General features: G+C 41.1%; 1 protein-coding gene across 1 annotated transcript in view; it reads right to left on the bottom strand.

The window, feature by feature from the left end:
- si:dkey-225n22.4 (collagen alpha-1(XXI) chain) overlaps positions 1–20,524 on the bottom strand; it is a 97,945-nt gene extending 77,421 nt beyond the window's left edge. Inside the window, exons 1-8 of the mRNA XM_050056153.1 lie at positions 20,491–20,524; positions 8,042–8,163; positions 7,780–7,916; positions 7,515–7,634; positions 4,703–4,819; positions 4,241–4,427; positions 1,910–2,075; positions 1,598–1,820 (exon numbers count right to left, since the gene is read on the bottom strand). Coding sequence (XP_049912110.1) covers positions 1,598–1,820; positions 1,910–2,075; positions 4,241–4,427; positions 4,703–4,819; positions 7,515–7,634; positions 7,780–7,916; positions 8,042–8,120 — 1,029 coding nt within the window. The 5' untranslated portion in view covers positions 8,121–8,163; positions 20,491–20,524. The remainder of the gene's footprint in view (positions 1–1,597; positions 1,821–1,909; positions 2,076–4,240; positions 4,428–4,702; positions 4,820–7,514; positions 7,635–7,779; positions 7,917–8,041; positions 8,164–20,490) is intronic.
- Positions 20,525–24,746: the final 4,222 nt, after the last annotated feature.

Raw genomic sequence — 24,746 nt, 5'->3', positions numbered from 1 at the left:
GTATAAAAAGCGACAGTGTGTACAAACAGTTTTGGGGTGACTGTAATATGCATTTTAGCAGTACTGACTAATATAAACATATATATAATATATAATTACCAATAAGATTTCAGGTGATATTATTACTTGTGCAATGTCACGTAATGCGTTACTACCTGAAAACTGTTTATCAACCAGTATTGTTTTTGTGAAAAGAAACTAGATGAAACAACATAAGACAATGATTATGACATCAATTTTTTTTTTTTAATTATTATTTCACAATTGAATTGTTAGTTTATAGATTTTGCCTGTATTTATTTATGTCGCTAGTTTTTATTAAGAGTTATTTATTGAGTAAACATTTGTTTGCCTACAAATTGGACTTTAGTTTTAAATACTTTGGGTTCCCATAGAAACATCCAGCTGTGTAAGACTGGTGGTAGCATTTCCTCTCTTTCTTTATTCTAAATTTTTCTGTTTACTTATAATTGAATACTACAAATATTGCTATTGGTCAACATAAAGATGTCTTTTAAGGTGAATTTTTGTTCCCTTGTGTTTTTTTATTTTTTATTTGGTTATTTTTCTTTTATATTTATATTATTATATATTGTTTATACAGTTCTTTATATTATTATTTGTGTTTTTTAATGAATGAATGAATGAATTTATTTATTTCAGGGTTTTTTTTCTTTTTATCTATTTTATTTTATTTTATTTTATTTTTGGACTTTTTTTCTCTTATGATTGTTTTTTCTGTCCTTGACTGTAAAGAGATTAGAGTATCATGAAAACACACCCCAACATTCTGGTTCTATATGTTAAGTTCAGTTTCCTCGTGTGTTAGTTTTTCTATGTTTTCTCTGTATTTGAATTTACTTTATTGGTCCATTTTGGCTTCTGTATATTTTATTTTATTTTATTTTTGGACTTTTTTTCTCTTATGATTGTTTTTTCTGTCCTTGACTGTAAAGAGATTAGAGTATCATGAAAACACACCCCAACATTCTGGTTCTATATGTTAAGTTCAGTTTCCTCGTGTGTTAGTTTTTCTATGTTTTCTCTGTATTTGAATTTACTTTATTGGTCCATTTTGGCTTCTGTATTATAGATTGTAACTCACTTTTATGTTACCTCCTGTTGTAACAGTGCTACAGACCGGCCTGGAAAGACAGAGCTATTAAGTCCTATGAGTTTGATCAAGTTATCTGTCTGGACCTTGAAATAACTCAATAAAAAGAGAATATAAAGTCCTGGTTTGATTCGGCCCTTTTGTTCAACTGCGGCACATTTTCTGTTTCTACAGTTTCTATCATTTTTAATGAAGTGGGAATCACTCAACAACCTGTGCAGCAGCAAACCCAGGCTGACCAACAGAGCTGAAACTAAAGTGATGCAATAGCCAGACCGATAAAGTCTTTGTAGCTGTGTCCAGAGGCAGAGGGAGAGTCATTTTTCTTGAACTAAATTGGATTTACTAGCAGCTGCAGAGATCTCAGGCGTTTTTACACTTGGTAATATTGGGAAAAGAACATTTGTCAGTACTTGGAAATCAAAGCCCGGCCAAAAGCCATATTGATCTGATATGGACACGAAACTAAATCCAAATACTGACCTCAAAGCCGGCTTTAAAGATGACTCTCTGCTCCTTTTCCTTTATGCTGGTCGTGGTGAAGAAGACAGTTTTGTCCTTCCCACTTAGTGTCACTGCAGCCTGGATCTCTTTATCCTTGGACAGCACCCTCCAAAGGTCAAAGGTCAGCTGGCTAGCGGGTCCCTTTAGACGCAGGGTGGCTACGAACACATAGGATGGAGGAAGGCCTTCTGGGAAAATCTCCCTAGTACAAGGATGAAGCAAAATAACTAAATATATAGACATAGATAAAATGAAATGATAGATGTTGGAGAGCTTGATTACAGATTCTACCTGGTGGTCTCAGTAATGTCTGTGGAGGCGGTCAGAGCGTAGGCTGCCTCAGAAATCAGAGAGCCTGGGATCTTCTTGGCCTTCTTCTGAATGTTCATACCCACCATCAGCTCGAAGCCTTTCTCATCACGAGATGCCACCGGGATTCGTGTGGGACACACAGACTCTAGGAAGAGAAGTGTAATTTATTCTGACAGCTAAGCAACCTCTAAATAGATATGCAAAGAAAAAAAATCATTTCATGTTTGGGTCAACTGTGTTATTTGGTGGTGAACTGATTTGTACTTTTGTCAACAACACAATTGAATGTACTTTTTGTGGTGGAATTTAAAACGAGCGAGCGCAACTCCCTGGATCTCGTACAACAGCACAATATGTTTCCAGGAAAAACACAAGTGCAGGCTCAGTTCAGCAGTGGGCCATGATGCAGAGAAACAGGGCACTGGAACAAAACTGAATAGATACAGTTATTAGCAATGTTATTAAGTACATCTGTCCTTTTTCTGCTACCACACGCCAAGATGTCTGCAGTTAACACTCTGCTTCCTTCACCCCAAAATCAAAAATACATTGTTCCCTCTAACCTGTAGTTCTCTCCAATGTAATAGAACTATATGGCACAATGACAACAATGTCTCTTTCCAGAAATCATGACCCAGCTACTCAAGATAATCCACAGACCTTGTTGTGAGCAGGTTTATATATGGACTGTACCACTGTCCCTGTCCCTGTAATGTCAATGTTGCAATTTTCAGTGAGAACTGATTAACGTTAGCTAACATGAAAACATGGAAATCAAAAACATTTGCAGGACCTGCATTTGTTTAATGTGTTTTACAAATTGAGCCAGACAAAAGGATCCTCATGGTGCCTCGTTACGAATTTTTCATGTTGCCAAGGTCAATTGAAGGCCCATGGGGTCTGAGTGGCGACCATCTTGAATCACCTGCACCAGGTAAAAGAGCACGGTTTCACTCCTCGTCAAGATTCGGCGCTTGGGCAGTGACTTGCAGCGTCAGAAACCAACCAAAAACAGCGCACAACAGCGTCAGGGGGAAACGCGGTGGGACAAGGACGAAGGTTAAGACACCGAATGTCCAAGTTGGGCAGGCAGGAGGGGTGATGGATGGGTCCAACAAACACAGACTTTCACCCGAGAGAGAGGTGTTCACGTCCTGTGAGACTCTAAACCCTGTTCTTTTTTTCCTAAACCTAACCACGTGCGTTTGTTGAAGGAAAGAAAAAACGCCAATTCACGGTGCTGTACCGACGTAGTGTGTTTATTTTGAAAGAGACTGTATTTTACATTAAATTTCTTGTGAAAACAGAAGTGTATTTTGAGAGACGACAATGCATGTAACAGGCTGAACCTGACACGGTGTCCCAGAACGTCAACAGCCAACACACCCAGGGTACCTTGCACGTTGTAGGTGGACGTGGAAAGTCCATGACCAAACGTCAATATGTGACGAGGTCGGAGTGAGAATGTGTTGGGTAAAAATACGTATATAAAAATTCACAAGTCAGTGGGTTTTTTTAACAGGTTTTTGCCTGAAATAAGGTCTGTGGTCAACACAAGCTAAAGAGACTCTCATGTTTTGCTCTACAACTTAAAAATAGTGAATTTTTGAAGCTAACAAGTGGCTCAATGAGACAGTAGAGTGTCATCAGGTCGAACATGGCTTTAAAGACTGGTTGTGGTGGCAGTGTTGGTCAGGAAACTGTGATGTAGTTCATTCATAGCCTAACGTTAGCTTCTTACTTCTGGCGATTACATTGACGCTCCAAAAATCTTGAAAGTGGTCTTAATTTTGTGAAGAGTATCTTGCTGAACAAAAGTATCATAAATGTTTTGTTTGCCACAGAGCTTATTTTCTGAAATAATCCGAAATCAATTGGAAAAATCCCATTTCCTTTTTGAGGAGGGAACCAGGACTGTGCTCATTTCTGTGCCGGCCTTCAGAAAAGCATCGTCCCTGGAGCACTTTGCACCAGCTGAGTCAGTCACAACAAAGGAAAAGTAGTGGGAACTGGGAGGAACTATTGTGGGCACCCCCTGGTTCCAGAAGTAAAAGTCCCATTTATTTGTAGTTAAACTGGTTCCCATTACATAAACCTATATGATTGTTACATTATTGAGAGTCCTGTGTTTCTCTGTTAAGTAACATTATCTGTTAGAGGTCGTTGTTTCAAGTAAAACTTCAAATGAGAATACAGAATAGGGAAAAATACTTCTTCTGTTCTCTCACTTTGCAACTCTGTACCACAGCCAGGAGAATTAGGAAAAGGCCCAATGAACATGCCAAGAAGATAGATGAGCTAGATCCTCACCTTCACAGAGTTTCTGCTCCATAGAGTCTCGGATTCGGTCGATGGTGGTGTAATCTTCAGCATATAAGACATAGGTGGATGATGGTCTATTGGCGATGGATACCAGCTCTGAGGTGGTGATCTCACTGCCAACTCCAACAGCGAATACCGTGATGCCCTGAGCTCGTGCCTCCATACTGGCATCCACCTAAAGAAACATAGGATGTTTGATGTGAAAATTACCCCCATTGTGAAGAGGCTTTGTATTTAGACCCTTGGCAGAGTGTTTATACTGAAAGACGTATGACAAAAATACAATTAACAACATTACAGCCAACAGCTTTCACAGCTGATAGTGTTTCCTTGTTGAGGCTCTAGAGATGAAGGAGCTCCTGGAGCCCCTCGACTCTGCCGCTATGATTTAGGGCCACCCAAATAAACTTGACTTGGTTTAACTCGAGCACAAAGCAAGGTGACATTTACCACGTCATCCTGAGATTTGCCATCAGTAACCACCACAGCGATGCGGTTCTTGACCTGGTTGCCTCTTTGGGAGGAGGGGAAGACGTGGTCCACGGCAAACTTGATGGCCCTGCCGGTCTGCAAGACATCAGAAAGCAATAATGAGCAGGTGGAGTGAATGAAAACGAGCCACTGACAGCTGCATCGCACCAGAGTTTAAGTAAAATTATATAAACACGAAAATCTCAATGGAGAAAGTAAATAGCCGAATGTGAAGTTCAAAGGGATTTCTACTTTTCATGATGCAAAGCAAAGTAACCAAACTAAGCGTGCGTGTGTTTATCGAAGATTTCTTTGCTTGTGGTGTTGCTGTGTGGTCTTGTTGCTGCAGATGCACCTGTGGTAACTGAGCGTTGCCACCCTTGGACCTGCACCTGCCTATAAGTGTAGCCTGCCTCTCCATAACAAGCCTCAGCCTGCTCCACTTTATTAGTTTACTTGTTTTTGGATGGCGCACTGAAAGTCGCAAAGTGATATTATAGTAAATTTTATAGTACATTAAAGTTTCTTTCTTCCACCACCCTGCCTCATGCAGATGCCCCGATCAACCAGTAGGAGTCATTAGTGCAGCTGCAGCGACCACATCATGTATGGAGCCCCAAAGTCTTGGATACAAAATAAATTAGAGTGTCCAGCTGTTTAAGGAAACACAAAAATGGTAATGGTAAACTAGAATTACTGCCCTGTGGTTGTGTGCCTCCAAGAACCAGTCAAGTTGCACTTACAGTTTACACCCATGTCTGTGAAAACATGGATGCTTCACACACATCTTCCCCCGGGCAGATTAGTGTCACCAATTCTGCATCTGACCAAATGTTTCCCCTTCTGCTGCTGAGTTATGGTTTTAAATATAGACAGAAAAGTATTTTATGCAGAACATAATGATGTCACAGTGAAGTTTACCTTTGACCTTTTGGATGTACCATTTTATCATTTTATGCTATCAGACACTGGTGTGAAATTTTGTCATAATCAGTATATGAATTCTTGAGTTATGGACAAAATCATGTTCTGTGAGGTCACAGTGACCTTGACCTCCGACCACCAAATTCTAATCATTTCATCCTTGAGTCCAAGTGGACGTTTGTGCCAAATCAAAAAATATATATAATCATGATAATAATAATAATAATTCTCTCAAGGTGTTCTTGACATATTGTGTTCACAAGATGAAGACAGACAAGGTTACAGTGACCTTGACCTTTGACCTATGACCACCAAAACCTAATCAAATTAATCATTGAGTCCAAGTGGACAGGCCTTCAACGCCTTCCTGTGACATCGCATTCACGAGAATGCAACAGACAGGGTCACAGTGACCTTGACCTTTGGCCAACAAAATCTAATAGAATTAAGTTAATTGTTGAGTCCAAGAGGATGTTTGTGCCAAAATAATCATAATACTAATAATAATAATTCTCTCAAGGTGTACTTGTACGCATTCAAAAGAGGGAGACAGACGATGTAACAGTGACCTTGACCTTTGACCAATGACCACCAAAATCTAATTTGTTAATTGTTGAGTCCAAGTGGATGTTTGTGCCAAAATAATAATAATAATAATAATAATAACAATAATTCTCTCAAGGTGTACTTGACATATCATGTTCACAAGATGGAGACAGACAAGGTTACAGTGACCTTGACCTTTGAGCTATGACCGCCAAAATCTTATCAGTTAATCGTGGACAGGCCTTGAACGCCTTCCTGTGACATCACGTTCATGAGAATGTAACAGACAGGGTCACAGTGACCTTGACCTTTGGCCAACAAAATCTAATAGAATTAAGTTAATCATTGAGTCCAAGAGAATGTTTGTGCCAAAATAATAATAATAATAATCATTCTCTCACGGTCTACTTGTACAGTACGCATTCAAAAGACGAGGTTACAGTGACCTTGACCTTTGAGCTATGACCACTAAAATCTAATCAAATTAATCATTGAGTCCAAGTGGACAGACCTTCAACGCCTTCCTGTGATATCATGTTCACAAGAATGCAACAGACAGGGTAACAGTGACCTTGACCTTCGGACAACAAATTTTAATCGGTTAATCCTTGAGTCCTAGTTGATGTTTGCGGCAAATTACAAATAATAATAATAATATTAATAATAATAATTCTCTCAAGGTGTACTTGACATATCGCATTCACAAGAACAAGACAAGGTTACAGTGACCTTGACCTTTGACCGATGACCACCAAAATCTAATTAGTTAATTGTTGAGTCCAAGTGGATGTTTGTGCCAAAATAATAATAATAATTCTCTCAAGGTGTACTTTTATGCGTTCAAAAGAAGGAGACAGACAAGGTTACAGTGACCTTGACCTTTGACCCATAAGCACCAAAATCTAATTACTTAATCACTGAGTCCAAGTGGATGTTTGTGCCAAATTTGAAGAAACTCCCTTTAAGACATTCTTGACATATGCATGAGATTGGGATGGATGGATGGACAAGCAACCGGTAGACATAATGCTCTGACCACAGTTGTCAGGTTTTCTACCTGAAAACTAAACAAACAATTTGGATTTGGACTATAATGTCTTAAATTGTCCGCATCGCCAGGGATCAGCACACCTTGGGCCCTGCCCCTGCCTGCCGCCAAGCACACAGTCGATGCACTTCAATCTGCGTCAAAAAAATAACTGATATCTCTAAATGTATGTGCATGTAAACATATTCACAGCTGTTGTATATTCTCATAGTACCTGCATGCAAATTATTTGTGGGACTGATAGAGTTTTAAAGAGAATACATCTTGGCTTGCCTGCGTGTTTCCTCCCAGGTAGGTGATGCTCTTTATGGCCTGGATGAGCTCTACTCCACCCTGGTGTTTCCCCAGAGGAATCTCCAGACGAGGAGTGTCGCTGTACTGGATCACAGCCACCTGCAGCAGACAAACACAACGTATGTAGATGTAGTCGTACTTATAATGAGCCAAAAAGACTGGTCATGAACTGACTCTACAAGTTAATTGGAACATTTACTGCTAAATGTGAATGGAAACTACAATATAATGTGGTTCATGTTACCTGTGTGTAGTGGGAACTGATGTCAAACTGGCTGGTGATGTTGATTAGCCACAGCTTGGCCGTGTCAAAGTCAGAGAAGCCGACGCTCCACGAGCCATCGACAATATAGACCAGGTCATTTACAGCCGTGCTGCAGCCTGCACACACGTAAATACACACACTCACGGTGATCAAAGACGAACATCTTAAAAATGCAAACTGAATATCTACATTCAGAACTCAAGAGGTCAAAATCTAACGCTGCTATTATTCTCATCCCTACCTGCTCGGACATCCTCCTCCTCTGCAGCCTCCAGCGGGGTCAGTAGCAATATTGCGCTCCATACTGACCACAGCAACATGGCTGTGTGGCAGAGCGGTCTACCTCGATCCAGTCCAACGTGGCTACATTAATATTAAAAAAAAAAGGATTTCAGCAATGATAAAACTGATTTCTTTGACCTCCTGACCTTTTCTCCAACCGCTATCAGGCCAAAGTTTCCAACTGACCAACACTTCAGTCCTTGGCAACAGATCTTTCAGGAAGGGTCAGAAATGAATGAAACTTAATGTGTGTGTTTGGTAGGTCACTGACCTTTTGTCCAGCAACATTCTATATTACAGTCATCAAATTTATTGTAGTACATTCGTGGCCCCCATAGCTGAACCCTCCCTCAGGCCATAATGACTGCAGTTCACATAAAGTATCTCAGGAAGGCTCTATAAATAGTGGACATTTTGTTTGTTCCTTCCCACACTTTGGTGAGAGCCATTTTAGTCTCTCAGGAAATTTACCTGCATTTTGACTAACAAATTCATCTGCCATTAATTCATTCATTTTCCATAACTGCTTATCCTGTTAGGGGTCTCACAGGGCTGACACATAGAGACAGACAACCATTCACACTCACATTCACACCTACGGACAATTTAGAGTCACCAATTAATCTGCATGTCTTTGGACTGTGGGAGGAAGCTGGAGCACCTGGAGGAAACCCACGCTGACACAGGGAGAACATGCAAACTCCGCATAGAAGGGCTCCCCCAAACCTGGATCCCTCTTGCTGTGACTACCACAAAGGGTCTGAATTTAATTTAACTTAGTGTTATCAGTGTNGGGAGGAAGCTGGAGCACCTGGAGGAAACCCACGCTGACACAGAGAGAACATGCAAACTCCACACAGAAGGGCTCCCCAACCTGGATCCCTCTTGCTGTGACTACCACAAAGGGTCTGAATTTAATTTAACTTAGTGTTATCAGTGTAGAATGTTTCTGATTGGACAAACACAAATGAATTGAGTCCTGCGTCCTTCAGCCACACAGTGAGCATTCACTGGTCGCCACATGAGATATTTTCAGGCCTATGAGTGGACATTTCTCAAGTGTTTTCAGACCAGAGGAACTATTCATAGTTTTAAGAAGCCCTCTTTTTTCGACAAGAACTAGGATCAAGGAAGGGACATTGCTCTTAAAACAAGGTTTTGAGGGACTTATGTAGCTCTTATTTCAGAGTAGCTGCTCTCCCAGCACAATGGGAACCATGAGGGACCTAAGTGTAAGATGATTGGTCGAACACAGTCCATGCAGCACTGGCAACCAGCATTTTTAAAAACCCTGTTTGCTGTGTTAGAAACAGACAAAACACAAACAGCTTGTAAAAAAAAAAGCAAAAGAAAGGATGACAACATGGACAAATGGACCGACAGTGCAGTCCAGGCTTTACTGAGCATATATGCGATGATGGCAGCTCATGATTTTGACTCATCAAAGCAAAAGTGACATTGAATATACCAGCTAATGGCCAACTTACAATACGTCACTTCAGTGTCCTATTGGCAGTGCAAATGCAACCAGAAAGAAGTCGCTGAAGGTATGTCGTTATTAGTGCGGCAGTTCCTCTTAAGCTGGTATACTCTGTGTGATTTTGGGCTGTCCCAGACGAAAGATGACCAACGTGAAAGAAACGTGGCGATATTTTTGGTCGTGACTCTAAAACGATGGTCCAACGTGGCACAGTGAGAGGTTCAAGGATGGCATCTGTCATGGTGTTGGGATAACATTCTGACAGTGTCATAAATTTGGGATGACCATCTCACTGTGTGACTGCTGCTACCACCGACATCTACTAACCAACCAATAGAAATGCAGCATGAAATGACGCACTGGCACTAAACCCAACAAACAGACAGATAGCGTGCTAAAAGAAATGTGTGGGATTCGACCAACTAACTAACCTCGAAGAGTTGTGGCAGCAGAAGCCTTGCCTGTACGATGTGTCCTCCGGCTCTGAACATGATCATGTAAAGAAGGACGAAGCATGGAAGGAAATAGCAGTGGAGTTGCAGCTGCCAGGTGAGCAACCACATGGACACATCACAGTATATAGTAGTGATGGCCAAATGAAGCCTCATGAAGCATTTTCTTTATTTCATGAGCCCACTAGATGGCGCTTTTTGTTCAACAAAAGGTTGAAAGCACACTGAATTGCCATTCTTTGAGCCTCTCTCTTTAAACCATGAGCGCCATCTAGTGGGCTCAGAAAATAAAGAAAATGCTTAATGAGGCTTCATTTGGCCATCACTATATAGTGCCCACGAAACTTTAGGTTACTTAATAATGTGAGCCTCTATGTCGTGCTTAACAGTTGGAGAAGTAATAACCCATGCAGCGTTCTTGCACACTCAATATGGGAAGCTGTTGCATCGTACGCCGTAACCTGTGATTCAGTCGGCGCTGTCATCGTTCAATCTGTAGCCATCAAACTTGATGTGGTACCTGAGTTTATTAAATCCATGTTGCACAGTGTAGCTGCACTAAACTTATAAGAATCCCCAGAACTAACTGGTCCAAATACGGATACAGTGATATAATAAAACAGAGTTATGTAACACCAAGCTGCAAATTATTGATTCTTTGAATTCTTCTGTTGCGTTTTTGTGCTCTAAAATATGTTGTGCTCAGCTGTAACCAAACCTTGCACCTGTATCAATGATGTCAGTGTGTCGTTACGCGATACACCTCCACATGAGTGTAACAACTGCAACAACTTGAGGTCACCGTTTACTGTTCACTTTCATCTTAATACACTTACACACATCACACACAACTGTGCCCGCGTTTCTAAGAATTAGAAGGACTCGTTCCAACAGTCGCTAAAAGTCCAGTGAACGGACTGTTGTAATGTTGAGTTGGCACATTCAGTATAAGAGATATAACCGCCTTGTGAAATCACCACATCTCTCTTCTATCCCCACTGTTCTTCTCTCCGCCTCTTCTTTCCTGTAAAATGCCTTTGTGAGTTTTTATGTTGTGCCATGCGACATATGGTCTAGTAGTGTGTTTTGTGCAGAGCTCTCCCTGTGTTCAGTTTGCAGCGCAAACATGGTTCCACCGACCACAAGGCTGGGCCGGAGAAAATAACAACGTGAGCAGTATGCTGGGATGGGAAAACAGAAATATAAACATGGCAGCGCAGGCTGCAGTGTGCTGGCAGAGGCTTGAAAGGCAGGGGAGGATCAGTCAGCTGAAGGCAATACAACTACCACAACCTTTCTTCTACACAGTCTCCTCCCAGCTCCCGTAACTCTCTTTTTTTCCTCTCTTGTTTGAATTACTGTTACAGAACCATATTACACCAAATCCTTCCACCTGAGGCTTCAGCGTAGTTAATTACCCCCAACCAGTTGGTTAACAGTAGAAATAAACACTGCAGTGTGCAAAGACGGCAACTGAAATAACTGAAAACAACAAAATGAAACTGGTAAATCTTCATCTGTGCAGGACAGTTTCAGTGCATCGACCAATCTAACTGATAATATCCAGGATTTCTTTTGCATCAATGAAGAGTTAATCTGCAACACTAACCAACAAAGTTACTGAATAAAGACATCACAGTGTGTAAATGCCCAGTCAACATGCACATGTGCACCACACATGACTTATATGTGGGCAACATGGGCAACAAGCAGGCTTGAAATGGGCAAACTGAGAGTGCCCCGCAAGGACTGAATGTGCACTGTGTGAGACTCATATGTGTAACCAATATTATTATATTATTGTATATTGTGAACTTCATTCAGGTTAATAAATTAGGACAGTTTCACTGAGCCAGATATCAGATAAACTGCTGTGATAGTGCTGATTAATGGGTGTGATTACTGAGACTGTCTTTGGATTTTGCTTGCCAATTTAGGGTGCTTTCACACCTGCCCTGTTTGGTTCGGTTCAATCAAACTCAAGTTTGTTTGCTCCCTCAGTGCAGTGCGTTTGGGCAGGTGTGAACACAGCAGTCACACTCAGGTGTGCACCAAAACAATCAGACTGAGACCTTCTTGAAGAGGTGGTCTCAGTCTGGTTACAAAGGAACTCTGGTGCGGTTGGTTTGTGGTGAGAAGGTGTTCCGACCTGGATGTGAAGCAACTGCAGTCACATGACACATTGTTTGGGTTAAACATGAGCATGTTACAGTCCTGGAGGATTATTAATGTGCACCTCCTCCTGTACTGCCTTAATATGCACATTCAGCACATCCAATGCATCAAAACATTGTTTTCTAGTTGGAGCCGCGCCTCGTTTTCAAACTGTATGGTTTGACTAAAATGAACAATGACAGCAATATAGTCCACGATGAGCAGCGCTAAAATCAACCTGCGTAGTTGTCCCTCCATTGTGACATTAGAAAGTGTCACATTTATCTTGCAAGTGTACTCTTCTTCGTTTGCTTTACTTCCTGGATTTTCCCCACATGGAAATTCTGACCAATCAAGAGCAGCTTTCTCACAGAAGGCATTTGATCTGGTCCGCTTGTAAATGCTGCGAAGATGGTGCAGATGTGGCAAGATACGTAAGACCTGAAAATGCTGACCAATCAGGGCAGACTGGGCTTAAAGTGACAGGTGTTCCAGCACGGACAGTATGAGGAAAAAGCATGAATGCAGGTAAATATGAACCTGAAAATGAGCGTAACAGTTCCCCTTTAATATTGTCTAATTTGCTGACTGAATAATGGCAATGGCTTTTAAACGTCTTCTTGATTTGACCTACACAGTGAAATTAACTGTCATGTCCGTCCTCCTGTCCTACTGCCTTTATTGGCACTGGCACAGAATCCAACATGGCGCACCAAATATAACTGATCAGAGCCGAGGAGTCTCAAATGCAGCTGTCAATTGTGTTTAGCTGTCAAATGAGAAAGTTTGTGAGAGCAAATCTCTCATTTTACAGCTAAACACGGCACTAAAACATGTTTATGGAAACATGTGAGGTGAGATATAGGCCACGCAGTAACAGAATCTCAATTCAAAATCAGTTCACAAGCAGTTATTGGCATGATTAACAGCTGTGTTAGAGACTCCTCAGCTCTGAAGCCAGTTTGAAGCCAGTCACCCTCACCACACACACACACACACAATTCTTGTTTCCTATTAAACAACACTGCAACTCATTCATTTGAGCTTGTGAATATGAACATAAGAAAATGATTTACGCTCATCAGCTTTGGCCCGGCTGTGTCCCTGCTGATCATACGAATAAAAGAGGCCGTCCTCCCAACCAAACAGCAGCAGCACCAGCCACCGTCCAAATATGATACCCATTTAACAAATGCATATCTCTGTTGTGAACAGAGCCTCATCAGGGGAAGGTCAGGGTGGATGGTTGGATCACTGTTCATTTAAAACTCAGCATTGGTTTCTTTTCAGGATGGCCACAATGTTTTTCTAACCCTGACCAAGTTGCTTTTGTGTAAGACCAAACTTTAACCATAGTGATGGCAGATCAGGAAACGTTCATATAATTGTGACTTGTAACGACTTTGGAGAGCACCAACAAACGGTGTTGTTCGGACAACAGCCATCAGAAACTGTAGGGTTTGTTTTTAGGCAAAGACAAATGATGAGAATCTTTTGGTTCAAAGGACTTGTTGGGATAAAAAAGAACAAGTGCAGTCTTAAGACAGCTTTTTAGAATATAGCAGCTAAATTCATGGCGGAGAGAGTTTCAGTGAATGTCTTTCTATCCAACCTGAGTGAAAACACTGGGACACATCGCTTTGTTTCATTAGAAGTTTAACCGGGACAATTTTAATGTCATCATCTCGTAGATGTGTCACATTTGTACATTTCACATGTATCTTATCAGCATCTCTAAAGAAATTTAGTATAGGAGCTTAATTTGTCATCTGGAGGTGGAGAGGATGATGGTTCAGACCACTGTCCGAGACCGACAAACAACACCGGTTGTGTTTTAGCGACCCATCATTATTTTTCCAGCTGATTTTTAAGCACCAAACAGAGGTATTTTTTTGCAAGCCGACTCTGTTTACAAGTGGATTTTTTGATACTAAACGTGGGTGTTTCTAGAAACCAATCACTGTTTTTCTAGCAGGTTTTTAGGCACCAAACGTTGGTGTTTTTAGCAACCCATCACTTTTTCCCCAGCGGATTTTTAGGCACTAAACAAGAGTGTTTTCCCCAGCGGATTTTTAGGCACTAAACAAGAGTGTTTCTAGTGACCCATCATGGTTTTTCAAGCAGATTTTTAGGCACCAAACGTGGCTGTTTTTAGTGACCCGTCACTCTTTTTCAAGCAGCTTTCAAGACACCAAAGTGGGTGTTTTTTTAATGACCTGTCACGATTTAAGAAGCAGCTTTTTAGGCACTAAACATTGGTGTTTTTAGCAACCCATCATTGTTTTTCTAGCAAATTTTAAGGCACCAAACGTGGGTGTTTTTAGCAACCCATCACTTTTTCGGGTTTTTAGGCACTAAACAAGAGTGTTTCTAGTGACCCATCACTGTTTTTCAAGCAGCTTTCAAGGCACCAACGTGGGTGTTCTTTTTTTAACAACCTGTCACTATTTAAGAAGCAGATTTTTCGGCACCAAACCTGGATGTTTCTAGTGACCCGCCACTGTTTTTCAAGCATTTTTTAGGCACTTAAGGTGAGTGTTTTTTAGCAACCTGTCACTGTTTTACAAGCAGATTTTTAAGCACCAAACATGGGTGTTTGAAGTGACCCATCACTGACTTTTGAGCAGCTTTTTAGGCATTAAACATGGGTGTTTTTTAGAAACTCATCACTGTTTTTCCAGTGGCTTTTCAGGCACCAAAACTGGGTGTTTTTTGACGATCCATCACTGTTTTTCCAGCCAGGATAGTACCATGAAGAGCAGGTATTTTAAGCCAAAACTTTTCCTTACCATAACAAAGTGGTTTTTATGCCTGAAACTAACCACGTTAACTACAGTAGTGTTTAACGTTTTAGTGTATTCACTACATAATAATGTGCAATTTAAATGTATCTATGGTTTCAGAAATGAACAATGCCAACATTTTATCTAGTGAATGGATGGTCTTCTGCAGTGGTTTACAGAATTAATGCCTAAAATCACATGAACCTCACATGGAATTTATAATAAACTAAATGCCTTATGAATTAGTCTGCACTTTCCACTGCACAACACATTAACTCTCATTTTCTTCAGCCAGTATCCTGGAAATTCTGCAGAAATTTGTGTTAGATTTGGATGGAAACATGACTAACAATGGTAAGACAAACTATAAATACCAACTGTCTCCAGTGGTCATAAAGCTTAGCATTGGAGACAGCTCCAAACACAGTCTGCGTGTGGATTTTAAGAATCAATTCAGCCACGTCTCTGTGTCAGTTCAGTTATCATTGGGTATTGAATGAAACCTGGGAAAACAATATTTCTGCTCACGAATAGAGAGTAGAAATATCACAGTAAAAGAGAAATCCTGGAGAACAAGGCGAGAAGGACCAGGAGTCGCACCATGTGACGCCACAGTGAATAACACTGAGACAGCATGCCAATGGAGAATGTTTCAAATGTTTCACTATTTCTAAAAGTGTCTCGACCAGGATTCAGAAATACGCTTAATTTTTTTCCTCCCTTGGATCCATCTATACATCCTTTCCTCAGTGCCTCACTCTTTCATTTTAAAGCACACCCATCATTACAGACACACAGTGTGGATAGGTGGGTAGTGAACCTGAATTCCTCCAAACCTCACTCTACATTTGGCAGACCAGAAGTGCTGTGTACCAGCCACATCAACCGCCCCCACTGGCTTCAGCATCACAGAACATTCCTTGTGTACAGATGTTGTTAGGATTGCTCAGCGCCTTTGGTTGACAAAGATGACTGCAGAGAGCAATGCTAACAGTGCCGTATATTCTTGACATGATGCACAACATTTCTGACAGATGGCTCAAATGTGATCAGATACCTTATTTAAGAGGCCAGTGTTTTGAATCCTGTTTGCTCTAATTTCGATATATTTTACACAACTATTCTTTGTGTCTTTTTACAGTGGCATGCAAAAGTTTGGGCGCTCATGGTCAAAATATTGTTTTCTGTGAATAGTTAAGTAAGTAGAAGATAAACTGAAAGGCGTGCAGTTAAAGACGAAATATGCTTCTCAACATTTTAAGCAAGATCAGTGTGTTATTTTTGTTTTGTACAGTTTTAGAGTGGAAAAAAAGGAAAGGAGCACCATGCAAAAGTTTGGGCATCCGAGACATTTGAGCTCTCAGAACTTAATTAGCTTGTTAGGGCTCTGGCTTGTTCACAGTCATCGTTAGGAAAGGACAGGTGATGCAAATGTCAAAGCTTTATAACTAGACTGACTCCTGAAACCTTGTCCCAACAATCAGCAGCCATGGGCTCCTCTAAACAGTTGCCTAGCACTCTGAAAAACCAGTAAGTGGCAACGCAGGAGAAGACTATAAGAGGATAGCAAAGTTTTTTCAGGGAGCTGTTTCCTCAGTTTGTCATGTCATTAACAGGAACTGTGGAGGTCAAGCTGAGGTCTGGAAGACCAAGAAAACTTTCTGAGAGAGCTGCTCGTAGGATTGTTAGAAAGGCAAATCAAACCTCTGTTTGACTGCAAAAGACCTGCAGGAAGATTTCTCAGACTCTGGAGTGGTGCACTGTTCTCCTGTGCAGACACACCTGTACAAATATGACCTTCATGGAAGAGTCATCAGAAGAAAACCTTTCCTGTGTCCTCACCACAACATTCAGCCTCACAAGTTTGCAAAGGAACATCTGAACAAGCCTGATGCTTTTTGGAAACAAGTCCTGTGGACTGATGAAGGTAAAACAGAACTTTCTGGACACAATGAGCAAAGGTATGTTTGGAGAACAAACTGTTAAACACGGGGGTGGATGGATGATGCTTTGGGCTTGTGTTGCAGCCAGTGGCACGGGGAACATTTCACAGGTAGAGGGAAGAATGGATTCAGTTAAATTCCAGACATCACAGCATCTGTAAAAAAGCTGCAGATGAAGAGAGGATGGCTTCTACAACAGGACAATGATCCTACACACACCTCCAAATCCACAATGGACGACCTCAAGAGGAGCCAGCTGAAGGTTTGGCCACGCCCCTCACAGTCCCCCGACCTAAACATCATTAAACATCTGTGGATAGAGCTCAAAGAGCAGAGCATGAAGACGGCCCAAGAATCTCACAGAGCTAGACGCCTTTTGCAGGAAGAATGGGTGAAAATCCTCCAAACAAGAACTGAAAGACTCTGAGCTGGATAAGCTGTGATACTGAGCACTGACCATGCAGGGTGCCCAAACTTTTCCTTTTTTGTTATTTTGAAACTGGAAAAGATTGAAATAAAAAAGTAATCTTGCTTAAAATGAAGAAATGTTTCATCTTAACTTCATGCCTTTTGGAAATGAGGTCATCTTTTAATTACTTGGCTATTTACAGTAAATAAAATGTTGACCAAGGGTGCCCAAACTTTTACATGCAACTGTACATTTTGATTCTGGTTTTACAACTGTGCAGTCAATGTTTTCCATGTATTTGCTTGTGTGGGACAACCACTCAGTATTACTCTGGGATTTGGTGTCACAGTGTTCTCTACACAGATCTTAAGGGAAAAATCAAATGTATTATTTATGTGTTATCCAGCAGCAGGTTGTTTATTCAAAGGTATTTTTGTGATCTCACAGATGTCTACCTGGGAAAATAAAATGTTTGATAAAACCAACATTTAAACCCAGTGTGTCCACAGATTTGCTGCACCTGTCACAGCTAGTGCAGCAGTGAAAAAGAGCAGAGTGGGTTGGGAAACATTTTAAAGTTGTGAGGAGACAGCAGATAAATGGGGAACCACCAAAAGAGCATTTCTCTGCTGGGTAACAGGTAAAAAATACAAGTTAGATTTTTCCCTCAGGGTGTGTGTAGGGAACAGGGTGTGACTGAATCACAGTGAATTGTAAGGAGTGGTAGGGTCACAAATAGGGCTTGCAAAAACATTAATATGGTCCTTTAAACTTAAAGGGACAGTTCACCACAAAATCAAAAATATACTGTATGTTTTCCTCTTACCTGTAGCGCTATTTCTCAATCAAGGTATGTGAAGTGTTTCAGATATCAATATTGTCTGCCTTCTCTCCAATATAATGCAACTAGATGGCTTGTGGTGCTCAAAGTAGTGATGGCCAAATGAAGCCTCATGAAGCATCTACTTCATTTTCTCAGCCCACTAGATGGCGCTCATGGTTTAAAGAGAGAGGCTCAAAGAATGGCAATTCAGTGTGCTTTCAACCTTTTGTTGAACAAAAAGCGCCATCTAGTGGGCTCAGAAAATAAAGAAAATGCTTCATGAGGCTTCATTTGGCCATCACTAGCTCAAAGAGCCAAAAACACCCATCTGAAAAACTCAACAGCAATCACTCTTTCCAGACATAATGACCTGGTTGCTCAAGATAATCCACAGACTTAGTTGTGAGCAGTTTCATGTAGCAACTACTTTCTTTCTACCGAACCACACAGAAGGAAGAGTGCATCTACTTCCTGTCACCAGGCCCCCAGGAAGTGTGCAACACTTTTGTAGTGGCCAAACACTGTAATTACCCCGTCATGTGATGCCCTGCGGCCCAAAAAGACTTTTTCCCACTGACTTGGAAAAAGAGACATCAGATAATCAGTGGATACATCTTTTTAAGCGTAATAACTGCCGCAAAATGAGTCAAGATTTGAGCCGTTTAGCATAGTTTAAGAAGGGACAGTGCAAATTAATAAATACACATGGTGTAAATATGCCAGAATTAGCCAAAAGCTATTTTTCATCTGTAGTCCCTTGGTCAAGAGGCCATTACATCTAATAACATTTGTAAATCTGAGAAGAGCCGCACGATTAAATAATTTTATCTCCTTTCAAGAAACTGGAGCACTAAACCAGAAGTTGCGGAAGTTGGCCACCCAGTCGCACTCAACCACTGTAAGTCCCTTGTGCACTTGCTCTATGGTCTAGTGCCACTCATCTTCGGATCCAGGTAACTTTATACACAGCGACTGAACAATTTCATGCACCACTGAGCATCTTTCATAGGAATAAACAGGCCCACGCATTCAATGCTGTTTCCAGTTCTCTTAACGCATCAGTGGCGGTCACAAGCATGAGCTTCTCGTCCATGAGTAGATGCACACATCCTTCTGATTGAGTGATTTGCATGAAAGAAAATAGATCCTACATGAAACTGCTCACAACGAGGTCTGTGGATTATCTTGAGTGTTCAGGTCATGACTTCTGAAAGGAGACATTGCTGCTGAGATTTTCAAATGTATTTTTTTTTTCTGACTTTGAGCACCACCAGCCGAGCGCCATTTAGTTCCATTATACTGGAGAGAAAGCAGACATCTCTACAGCTGATATCTCCAACACTCAGACCAGACCAATCTAGAGTGATAAATAAAACTACAGGTGAAAGGAAAAATATGTTTTTTTGGATTTTGAGGTGAACTGTCCCTTTAAGTACAGCAGAACTGTATCGCTTCAGCTGACATTAAAGGGTAATGATGAATGCTAAAATGTAACTCAAGTCATTAGCCGCCATGAGCTATATTTCCTTTGTAAGACGACAATTGTGTTGATTCTTCTTTCTACGTACATAGACTTGTTTAAAGGTATTTTAATGACATGAATAACTCCAAGTCCGAGCAGAAAAACAGTTGGCAAAGTATCGTAGCCATCATGTAAAACCTCTATGACAGATAATTGGTGACTACTTCTGAAGACTATACTTTTCTGACATTCAGCATTGAACTGATCTTTACATGCTGAAACTATATGTCCCAAACACGAAAATAGCTGCCCTTTGCCATGACTATCTTTGAACACCACCCCACACACCTTCTCCATCATGTCCAATTCATTCAGCAGTTGAACATGCAGTAATTAGGATGGAGGACCAAGTTATTTCAGACTGTGCACGTATCAAACAGCATAACGTCGAAATGCCAAGAGACACAGAGAGAGCGATGCTGGTGCCTTGCGCTTAGGCAGACAACCTCGCTGACCCATAATCACAGAGGTTGATGTATGCAGTTATACTGTATATTTAGCTTGTCTTCTCTTTGTCCTGACGGTCACTTGCGGCCAAACCAAACCCGTGCCATGGTAACATCAAGTTTGGGAGAGGATACAAAAAACAGTGATGATACATGCATGCATAGACATACGTATATACAGCTGCTGATTAAATTAAGCAACAGCCAAGTCTCCGTATGACTAACATCACTTTGACTGAGATCATAATTTGTGATGTACATGTATGTGCATCACAACATGATGACAGCCTGTACAGATATATGAAACAGTTGGCACTCTGATTAGACAGACGTACCCTCCCTACAATCCCTCTACATAACAGCACATGCAGAACAGCAGTGATGACAGGGCCTTACCTTTCTCTTCCAGCTGCTGGTAGGCAATGATGAATGCCACTGTGCGGGAGAAAGTGAAGAGAGTGAAGTCCTGACTTGGTAGTGACAGTCCTCCCTCTGGTTGGCAGAGGGAGTGGTGGGAGTGTCAGGGCAGCCTTTGTAAATCATGGCTAGCTTCACCACAGAATGTGACACTGCCGAGACCAGTGTGGACCCAATGTGGATTTGCACACACATACACACACACATGTCTGATGTGTGTGGAGTGACCACAGTGTGAAAATGCATTAGTGTTTGTGTGTGTGTGAAAGTGTCTTATATTAATCACAGTGAATCACTGCTCACATCTGGCATTTATTTAATACTACACACAGGTTGATGATTGAAATAATGTCAGCTAATCCAGCTAATACAGCAGCATGTTTTTATTTTAGAATGAGGGGATCACGTGTGGGAGAGTTGAAACCATGCGCAGTAGTCGTACGTTAAACTGGAGCAGCCCTGTGGTTTAACAGCCAGCATGTTTTTGCTGCAGCAGTGCAGGAGTTTAATGAAATTACAGGTTGAAGAAAGTCTGTGGCAAGAGATGACTTAGGAACTGTAGCACATGTTGGACCTTTGTGAGACTCTGTGGAATGATTTATACATTACTGATTTAAAAGTCATTAAAATTGACTAAATAAATGTAAATGTTTGCAAAAATACGAGTATTGAATTCATTTAATTTGTGTCTAAATGACAAATCTCTAGTTGCTTCTGATTAATATTATCTTATGATTTTATTGTTGCCTCTAAGGAAGGAAGTGAGTTCATGGATTGAGTAAACTTTCAAAGGCTTGGTTATCTACTACCAACTGTTGTGTGTGTCTCCAAAGCCTGACAACATCTTATTCCTCTGTGCTTTAGGGTTCCACTGATGTCCAAAAATTATTGTGAAAGAATAAAAAAAATCACTTCTATTCATTTTAATAACAATATTTCAAAGCAGCAACCTCCGGGGCCGGTAAATAAAGCCAACGCAAAAGTGCCAAAACCACATTCTCACTCTGACCTCGTCACATATAGATATTTTGGTCATGGACTTTCCACATCCACATAAGTCGTCCAAGGTACCCTGGGTGTGTTGATTGTTGACGTTCTGGGACGCCGTGTCAAGTTCTGCCCGTTACATGCATTGTCTGTTTTCAAAACACACTTCTGTTTTCACAGGAAATGTACAGTTTGCATACAGTCTCTTTCAAAATAAAAGCACTTCGTAGCTACAACACTGCAATTTGACTGTTTTGTTTTCCTTCAAAAACCAACGCGCGTGATGAAAGTCGGTGTTTGATGGACCCATCCACAACTAGTGATGGCCAAATGAAGCCTCATGAAGCATTTTCTTTATTTTCTGAGCCCACTAGATGGCGATCATAGTTTAAGGCTCAAAGAATGGCAATTCAGTGTGCTTTCAACCTTTTGTTGAACAAAAAGTGCCATCTAGTGGGCTCAGAAAATAAAGAAAATGCTTCATGAGGCTTCATTTAGCCATCACTATCCACCACCCCCACCTGCCCCACTCAGACTTTTGCTGCCTTAAGTTTCATTGTTGTCCTGCTGTGTGTCCCCTTGATGCCTCCAGGCTCTGTGACCAGCCACGTATCATGCCAAGGTTAAAGGACGGTTTTCAACAACTTTGGAGTGAGACCGGGATCCCAAAAACTGCAGTTCCTTGAATGACCACTTGAGGTTGGCTCCAAGAGCGAGTCAATCCCCACAGACCCCAATGTTAAAATGCCCAACTTTACAACAGAAACAAACATGTTGACAGCCTGGTACAAAAACAGTTTGGATTTCCCCCTTCATGACAACTGTAAGGGAGGAAATTTTTATATAACTCACCCATATATATTTTATTAAGGTCTAAAGTTATGCGTAATTAAGGGTACGGCTGCTTTGAGTCTGTCATCACCACAATCTGTCAGTCAGATCCAGCCCTCAGTCCTCCACAGCTTCACCCTCTTGTCCAAACATGGTCTCTTCTGGCTCCGAAAAACAAGATGGTGACGGCTGAAATGTTGAACTCGATGCTTCAGAATGGGAGTCCACAAATCAACAGGTGACGACACAATGGTTGCATCTATTATTTTAAACAGTCAATGACCAAACTGTCGTTACAGCCAGAACTTATGATTGCGACTGTGCCCAGCTGTTTGGGATATTACTGAACTGGAAGTTTGAGGCCTATCTGTGACCCATTTTTAAAGATTCACATTTTAAGTACCCATCTAGCCAAAATGACCTGGCCCAGCATCAGCATGTCGGATGAAATTAGTCAGCTGTGTCGGGTTTCCCGCCTTGGCTGAAACTTGGCATTAAAGATGCCCCAGAATTGGCCGTTATCAAAAATGACTTTGCCTTTGACGCAAACTCGGCACAGTAAGTTGGGCCACATCCAGTTTGACTCAGCTGAGATTCTGCATGAATGATGCCCGAGAAGAAGGCCAATTCAGCTGGCCCAATTCTGGCTGCTGACACTGCCATCGCTGGGTAGGAACCAATGGACGAACTAACACACTGTCGGCTTTGGTGTCTCATGAAAGAAAAACACAGAGCAGTGATTGTGAACTGGCGGCCCACAGGCCACATATGGCCCGCCAACGTTTCCCATCTGGCCCGCAGAATATTAATGAATTCATAAAATTTGGGGAGGAACATGTGTTATGATAGCTAGCATCCCCAAAAACCGCTGAGATGGAAATAATCTTATGAGGAATAATTTACCAACCCCAAATATGTGCGTTTGACCTGCAGGTACTTAAGACATTATAAATCCATCTCTCCGCTTATTATTGACCCACAACCCACAGGGCTGATTAGAAAATATCTGGATAACTTACAGAAACAATGCATGAAATAGTCCACCTTCCACCTTCTCCTCCCCCGTCTCCATCACTCTCTCCTCTCTGTCTCACACACTGCGGTGCTCAGTCTGTGTCTCCGTCCTCAGTACAGTTGTGTTTCTATAATGCATAAGGCTGGCAGATTGCATGTTGAGTCAGGTTCGGGTGGTTTGATAAAGCCATATTTTTGCTGGTTACATGGTACAGATTGGATCGGTGAAGCTGAAACTATCTCATCTTTTATAATACAGTTTGTGCCATATCTTCATGCAAGAATAGGGACAAACTCAACATTTTCTTTTTTTTTTTTCCCCACATGCTCTTATTCAACATCTCCTTTTATTTTTTTTCACATCCTCTTATTCAATATCTTTTTATTTTTTTCACATGCTCTTATTTAACCTTTCCTTTTATTATTTCCACATGCTCTTATTTAACATTTCCTTTTATTTTTTCACATGCTCTTATTCAACATTACATTCTCTTAACCTTTAAAAATAATGTTATTATTTTGTTATTGATCAAATAAATAAACAATGACCGGCTAATTTGGTCTGAATACTTTCTTTCTTTTTTCATTGAAAATCCAACCTCTACAGTGTCTGCCTAGAAAAACACTGGCTCTTGGACAAATGTAGTTGATGATCCCTGACAAACACTAACACCTAGCCTACCTTATCCTGCAGGAGCCTGCGTGTTTGGCAGGTTGGAGCTGAAGGACTTGTTCTAAAGTAAGTTTTGAAGAACTGAGAAACACTCAAATCAAGGTAACTCAGTTAAGCGGGGCCCTCCACAGAATAAAAAAATGTTATGTTACTGAAAGTGTTACTGAAGCAAAAGCACATGAGTATCATCAGCTACATGTACCTAGAGTATCAAAAGTAAAAGTGCTCAGAGTAGAAAATAACACCCTGTGACTGACTGCTATACAATTATATTCTTATATTATTGGGACCAGTGCAATATGTGAGTACCATTTTACTGTTTTAGTTGGTCGAGGTGGAGCTGATTTGACTCGTTTAAAGGAGCTATGTGCGACTTGCAGAGATCACCTTGCACACACCTCTCAACATGGAGGTGGCTGAACCAGCTGCTTGCAGCTAAAGCGGGATTTGTCCTTGCAGTATGCATCGAATCGACACCATACCCACAGTAACCTACGCTGTAGCCTGACGTGCACCTCCCCAGAAATGTAGCTACACATCGCAGCAACGCAGACCTCCTGTCTGTTTCTGTAAGCTGAAACCATTTCCCTCAGTGGAGACAAAGCTTTTATTTACTTTAATTTCACAGATAAGAAACAATAAATTGTGAAGACAATAAAGCCTCCACAAAAACAGCATTTTAAGTCTTGTGTGTGATTTATCCTGGCTTCATATGAGCAGAGGAAATCTC

Source organism: Epinephelus moara, chromosome 11 (genome assembly GCF_006386435.1).
Source record: "Epinephelus moara isolate mb chromosome 11, YSFRI_EMoa_1.0, whole genome shotgun sequence".
NCBI lineage: Eukaryota > Metazoa > Chordata > Actinopteri > Perciformes > Serranidae > Epinephelus > Epinephelus moara.
This window is presented reverse-complemented; position numbering and strand designations above follow the sequence as displayed.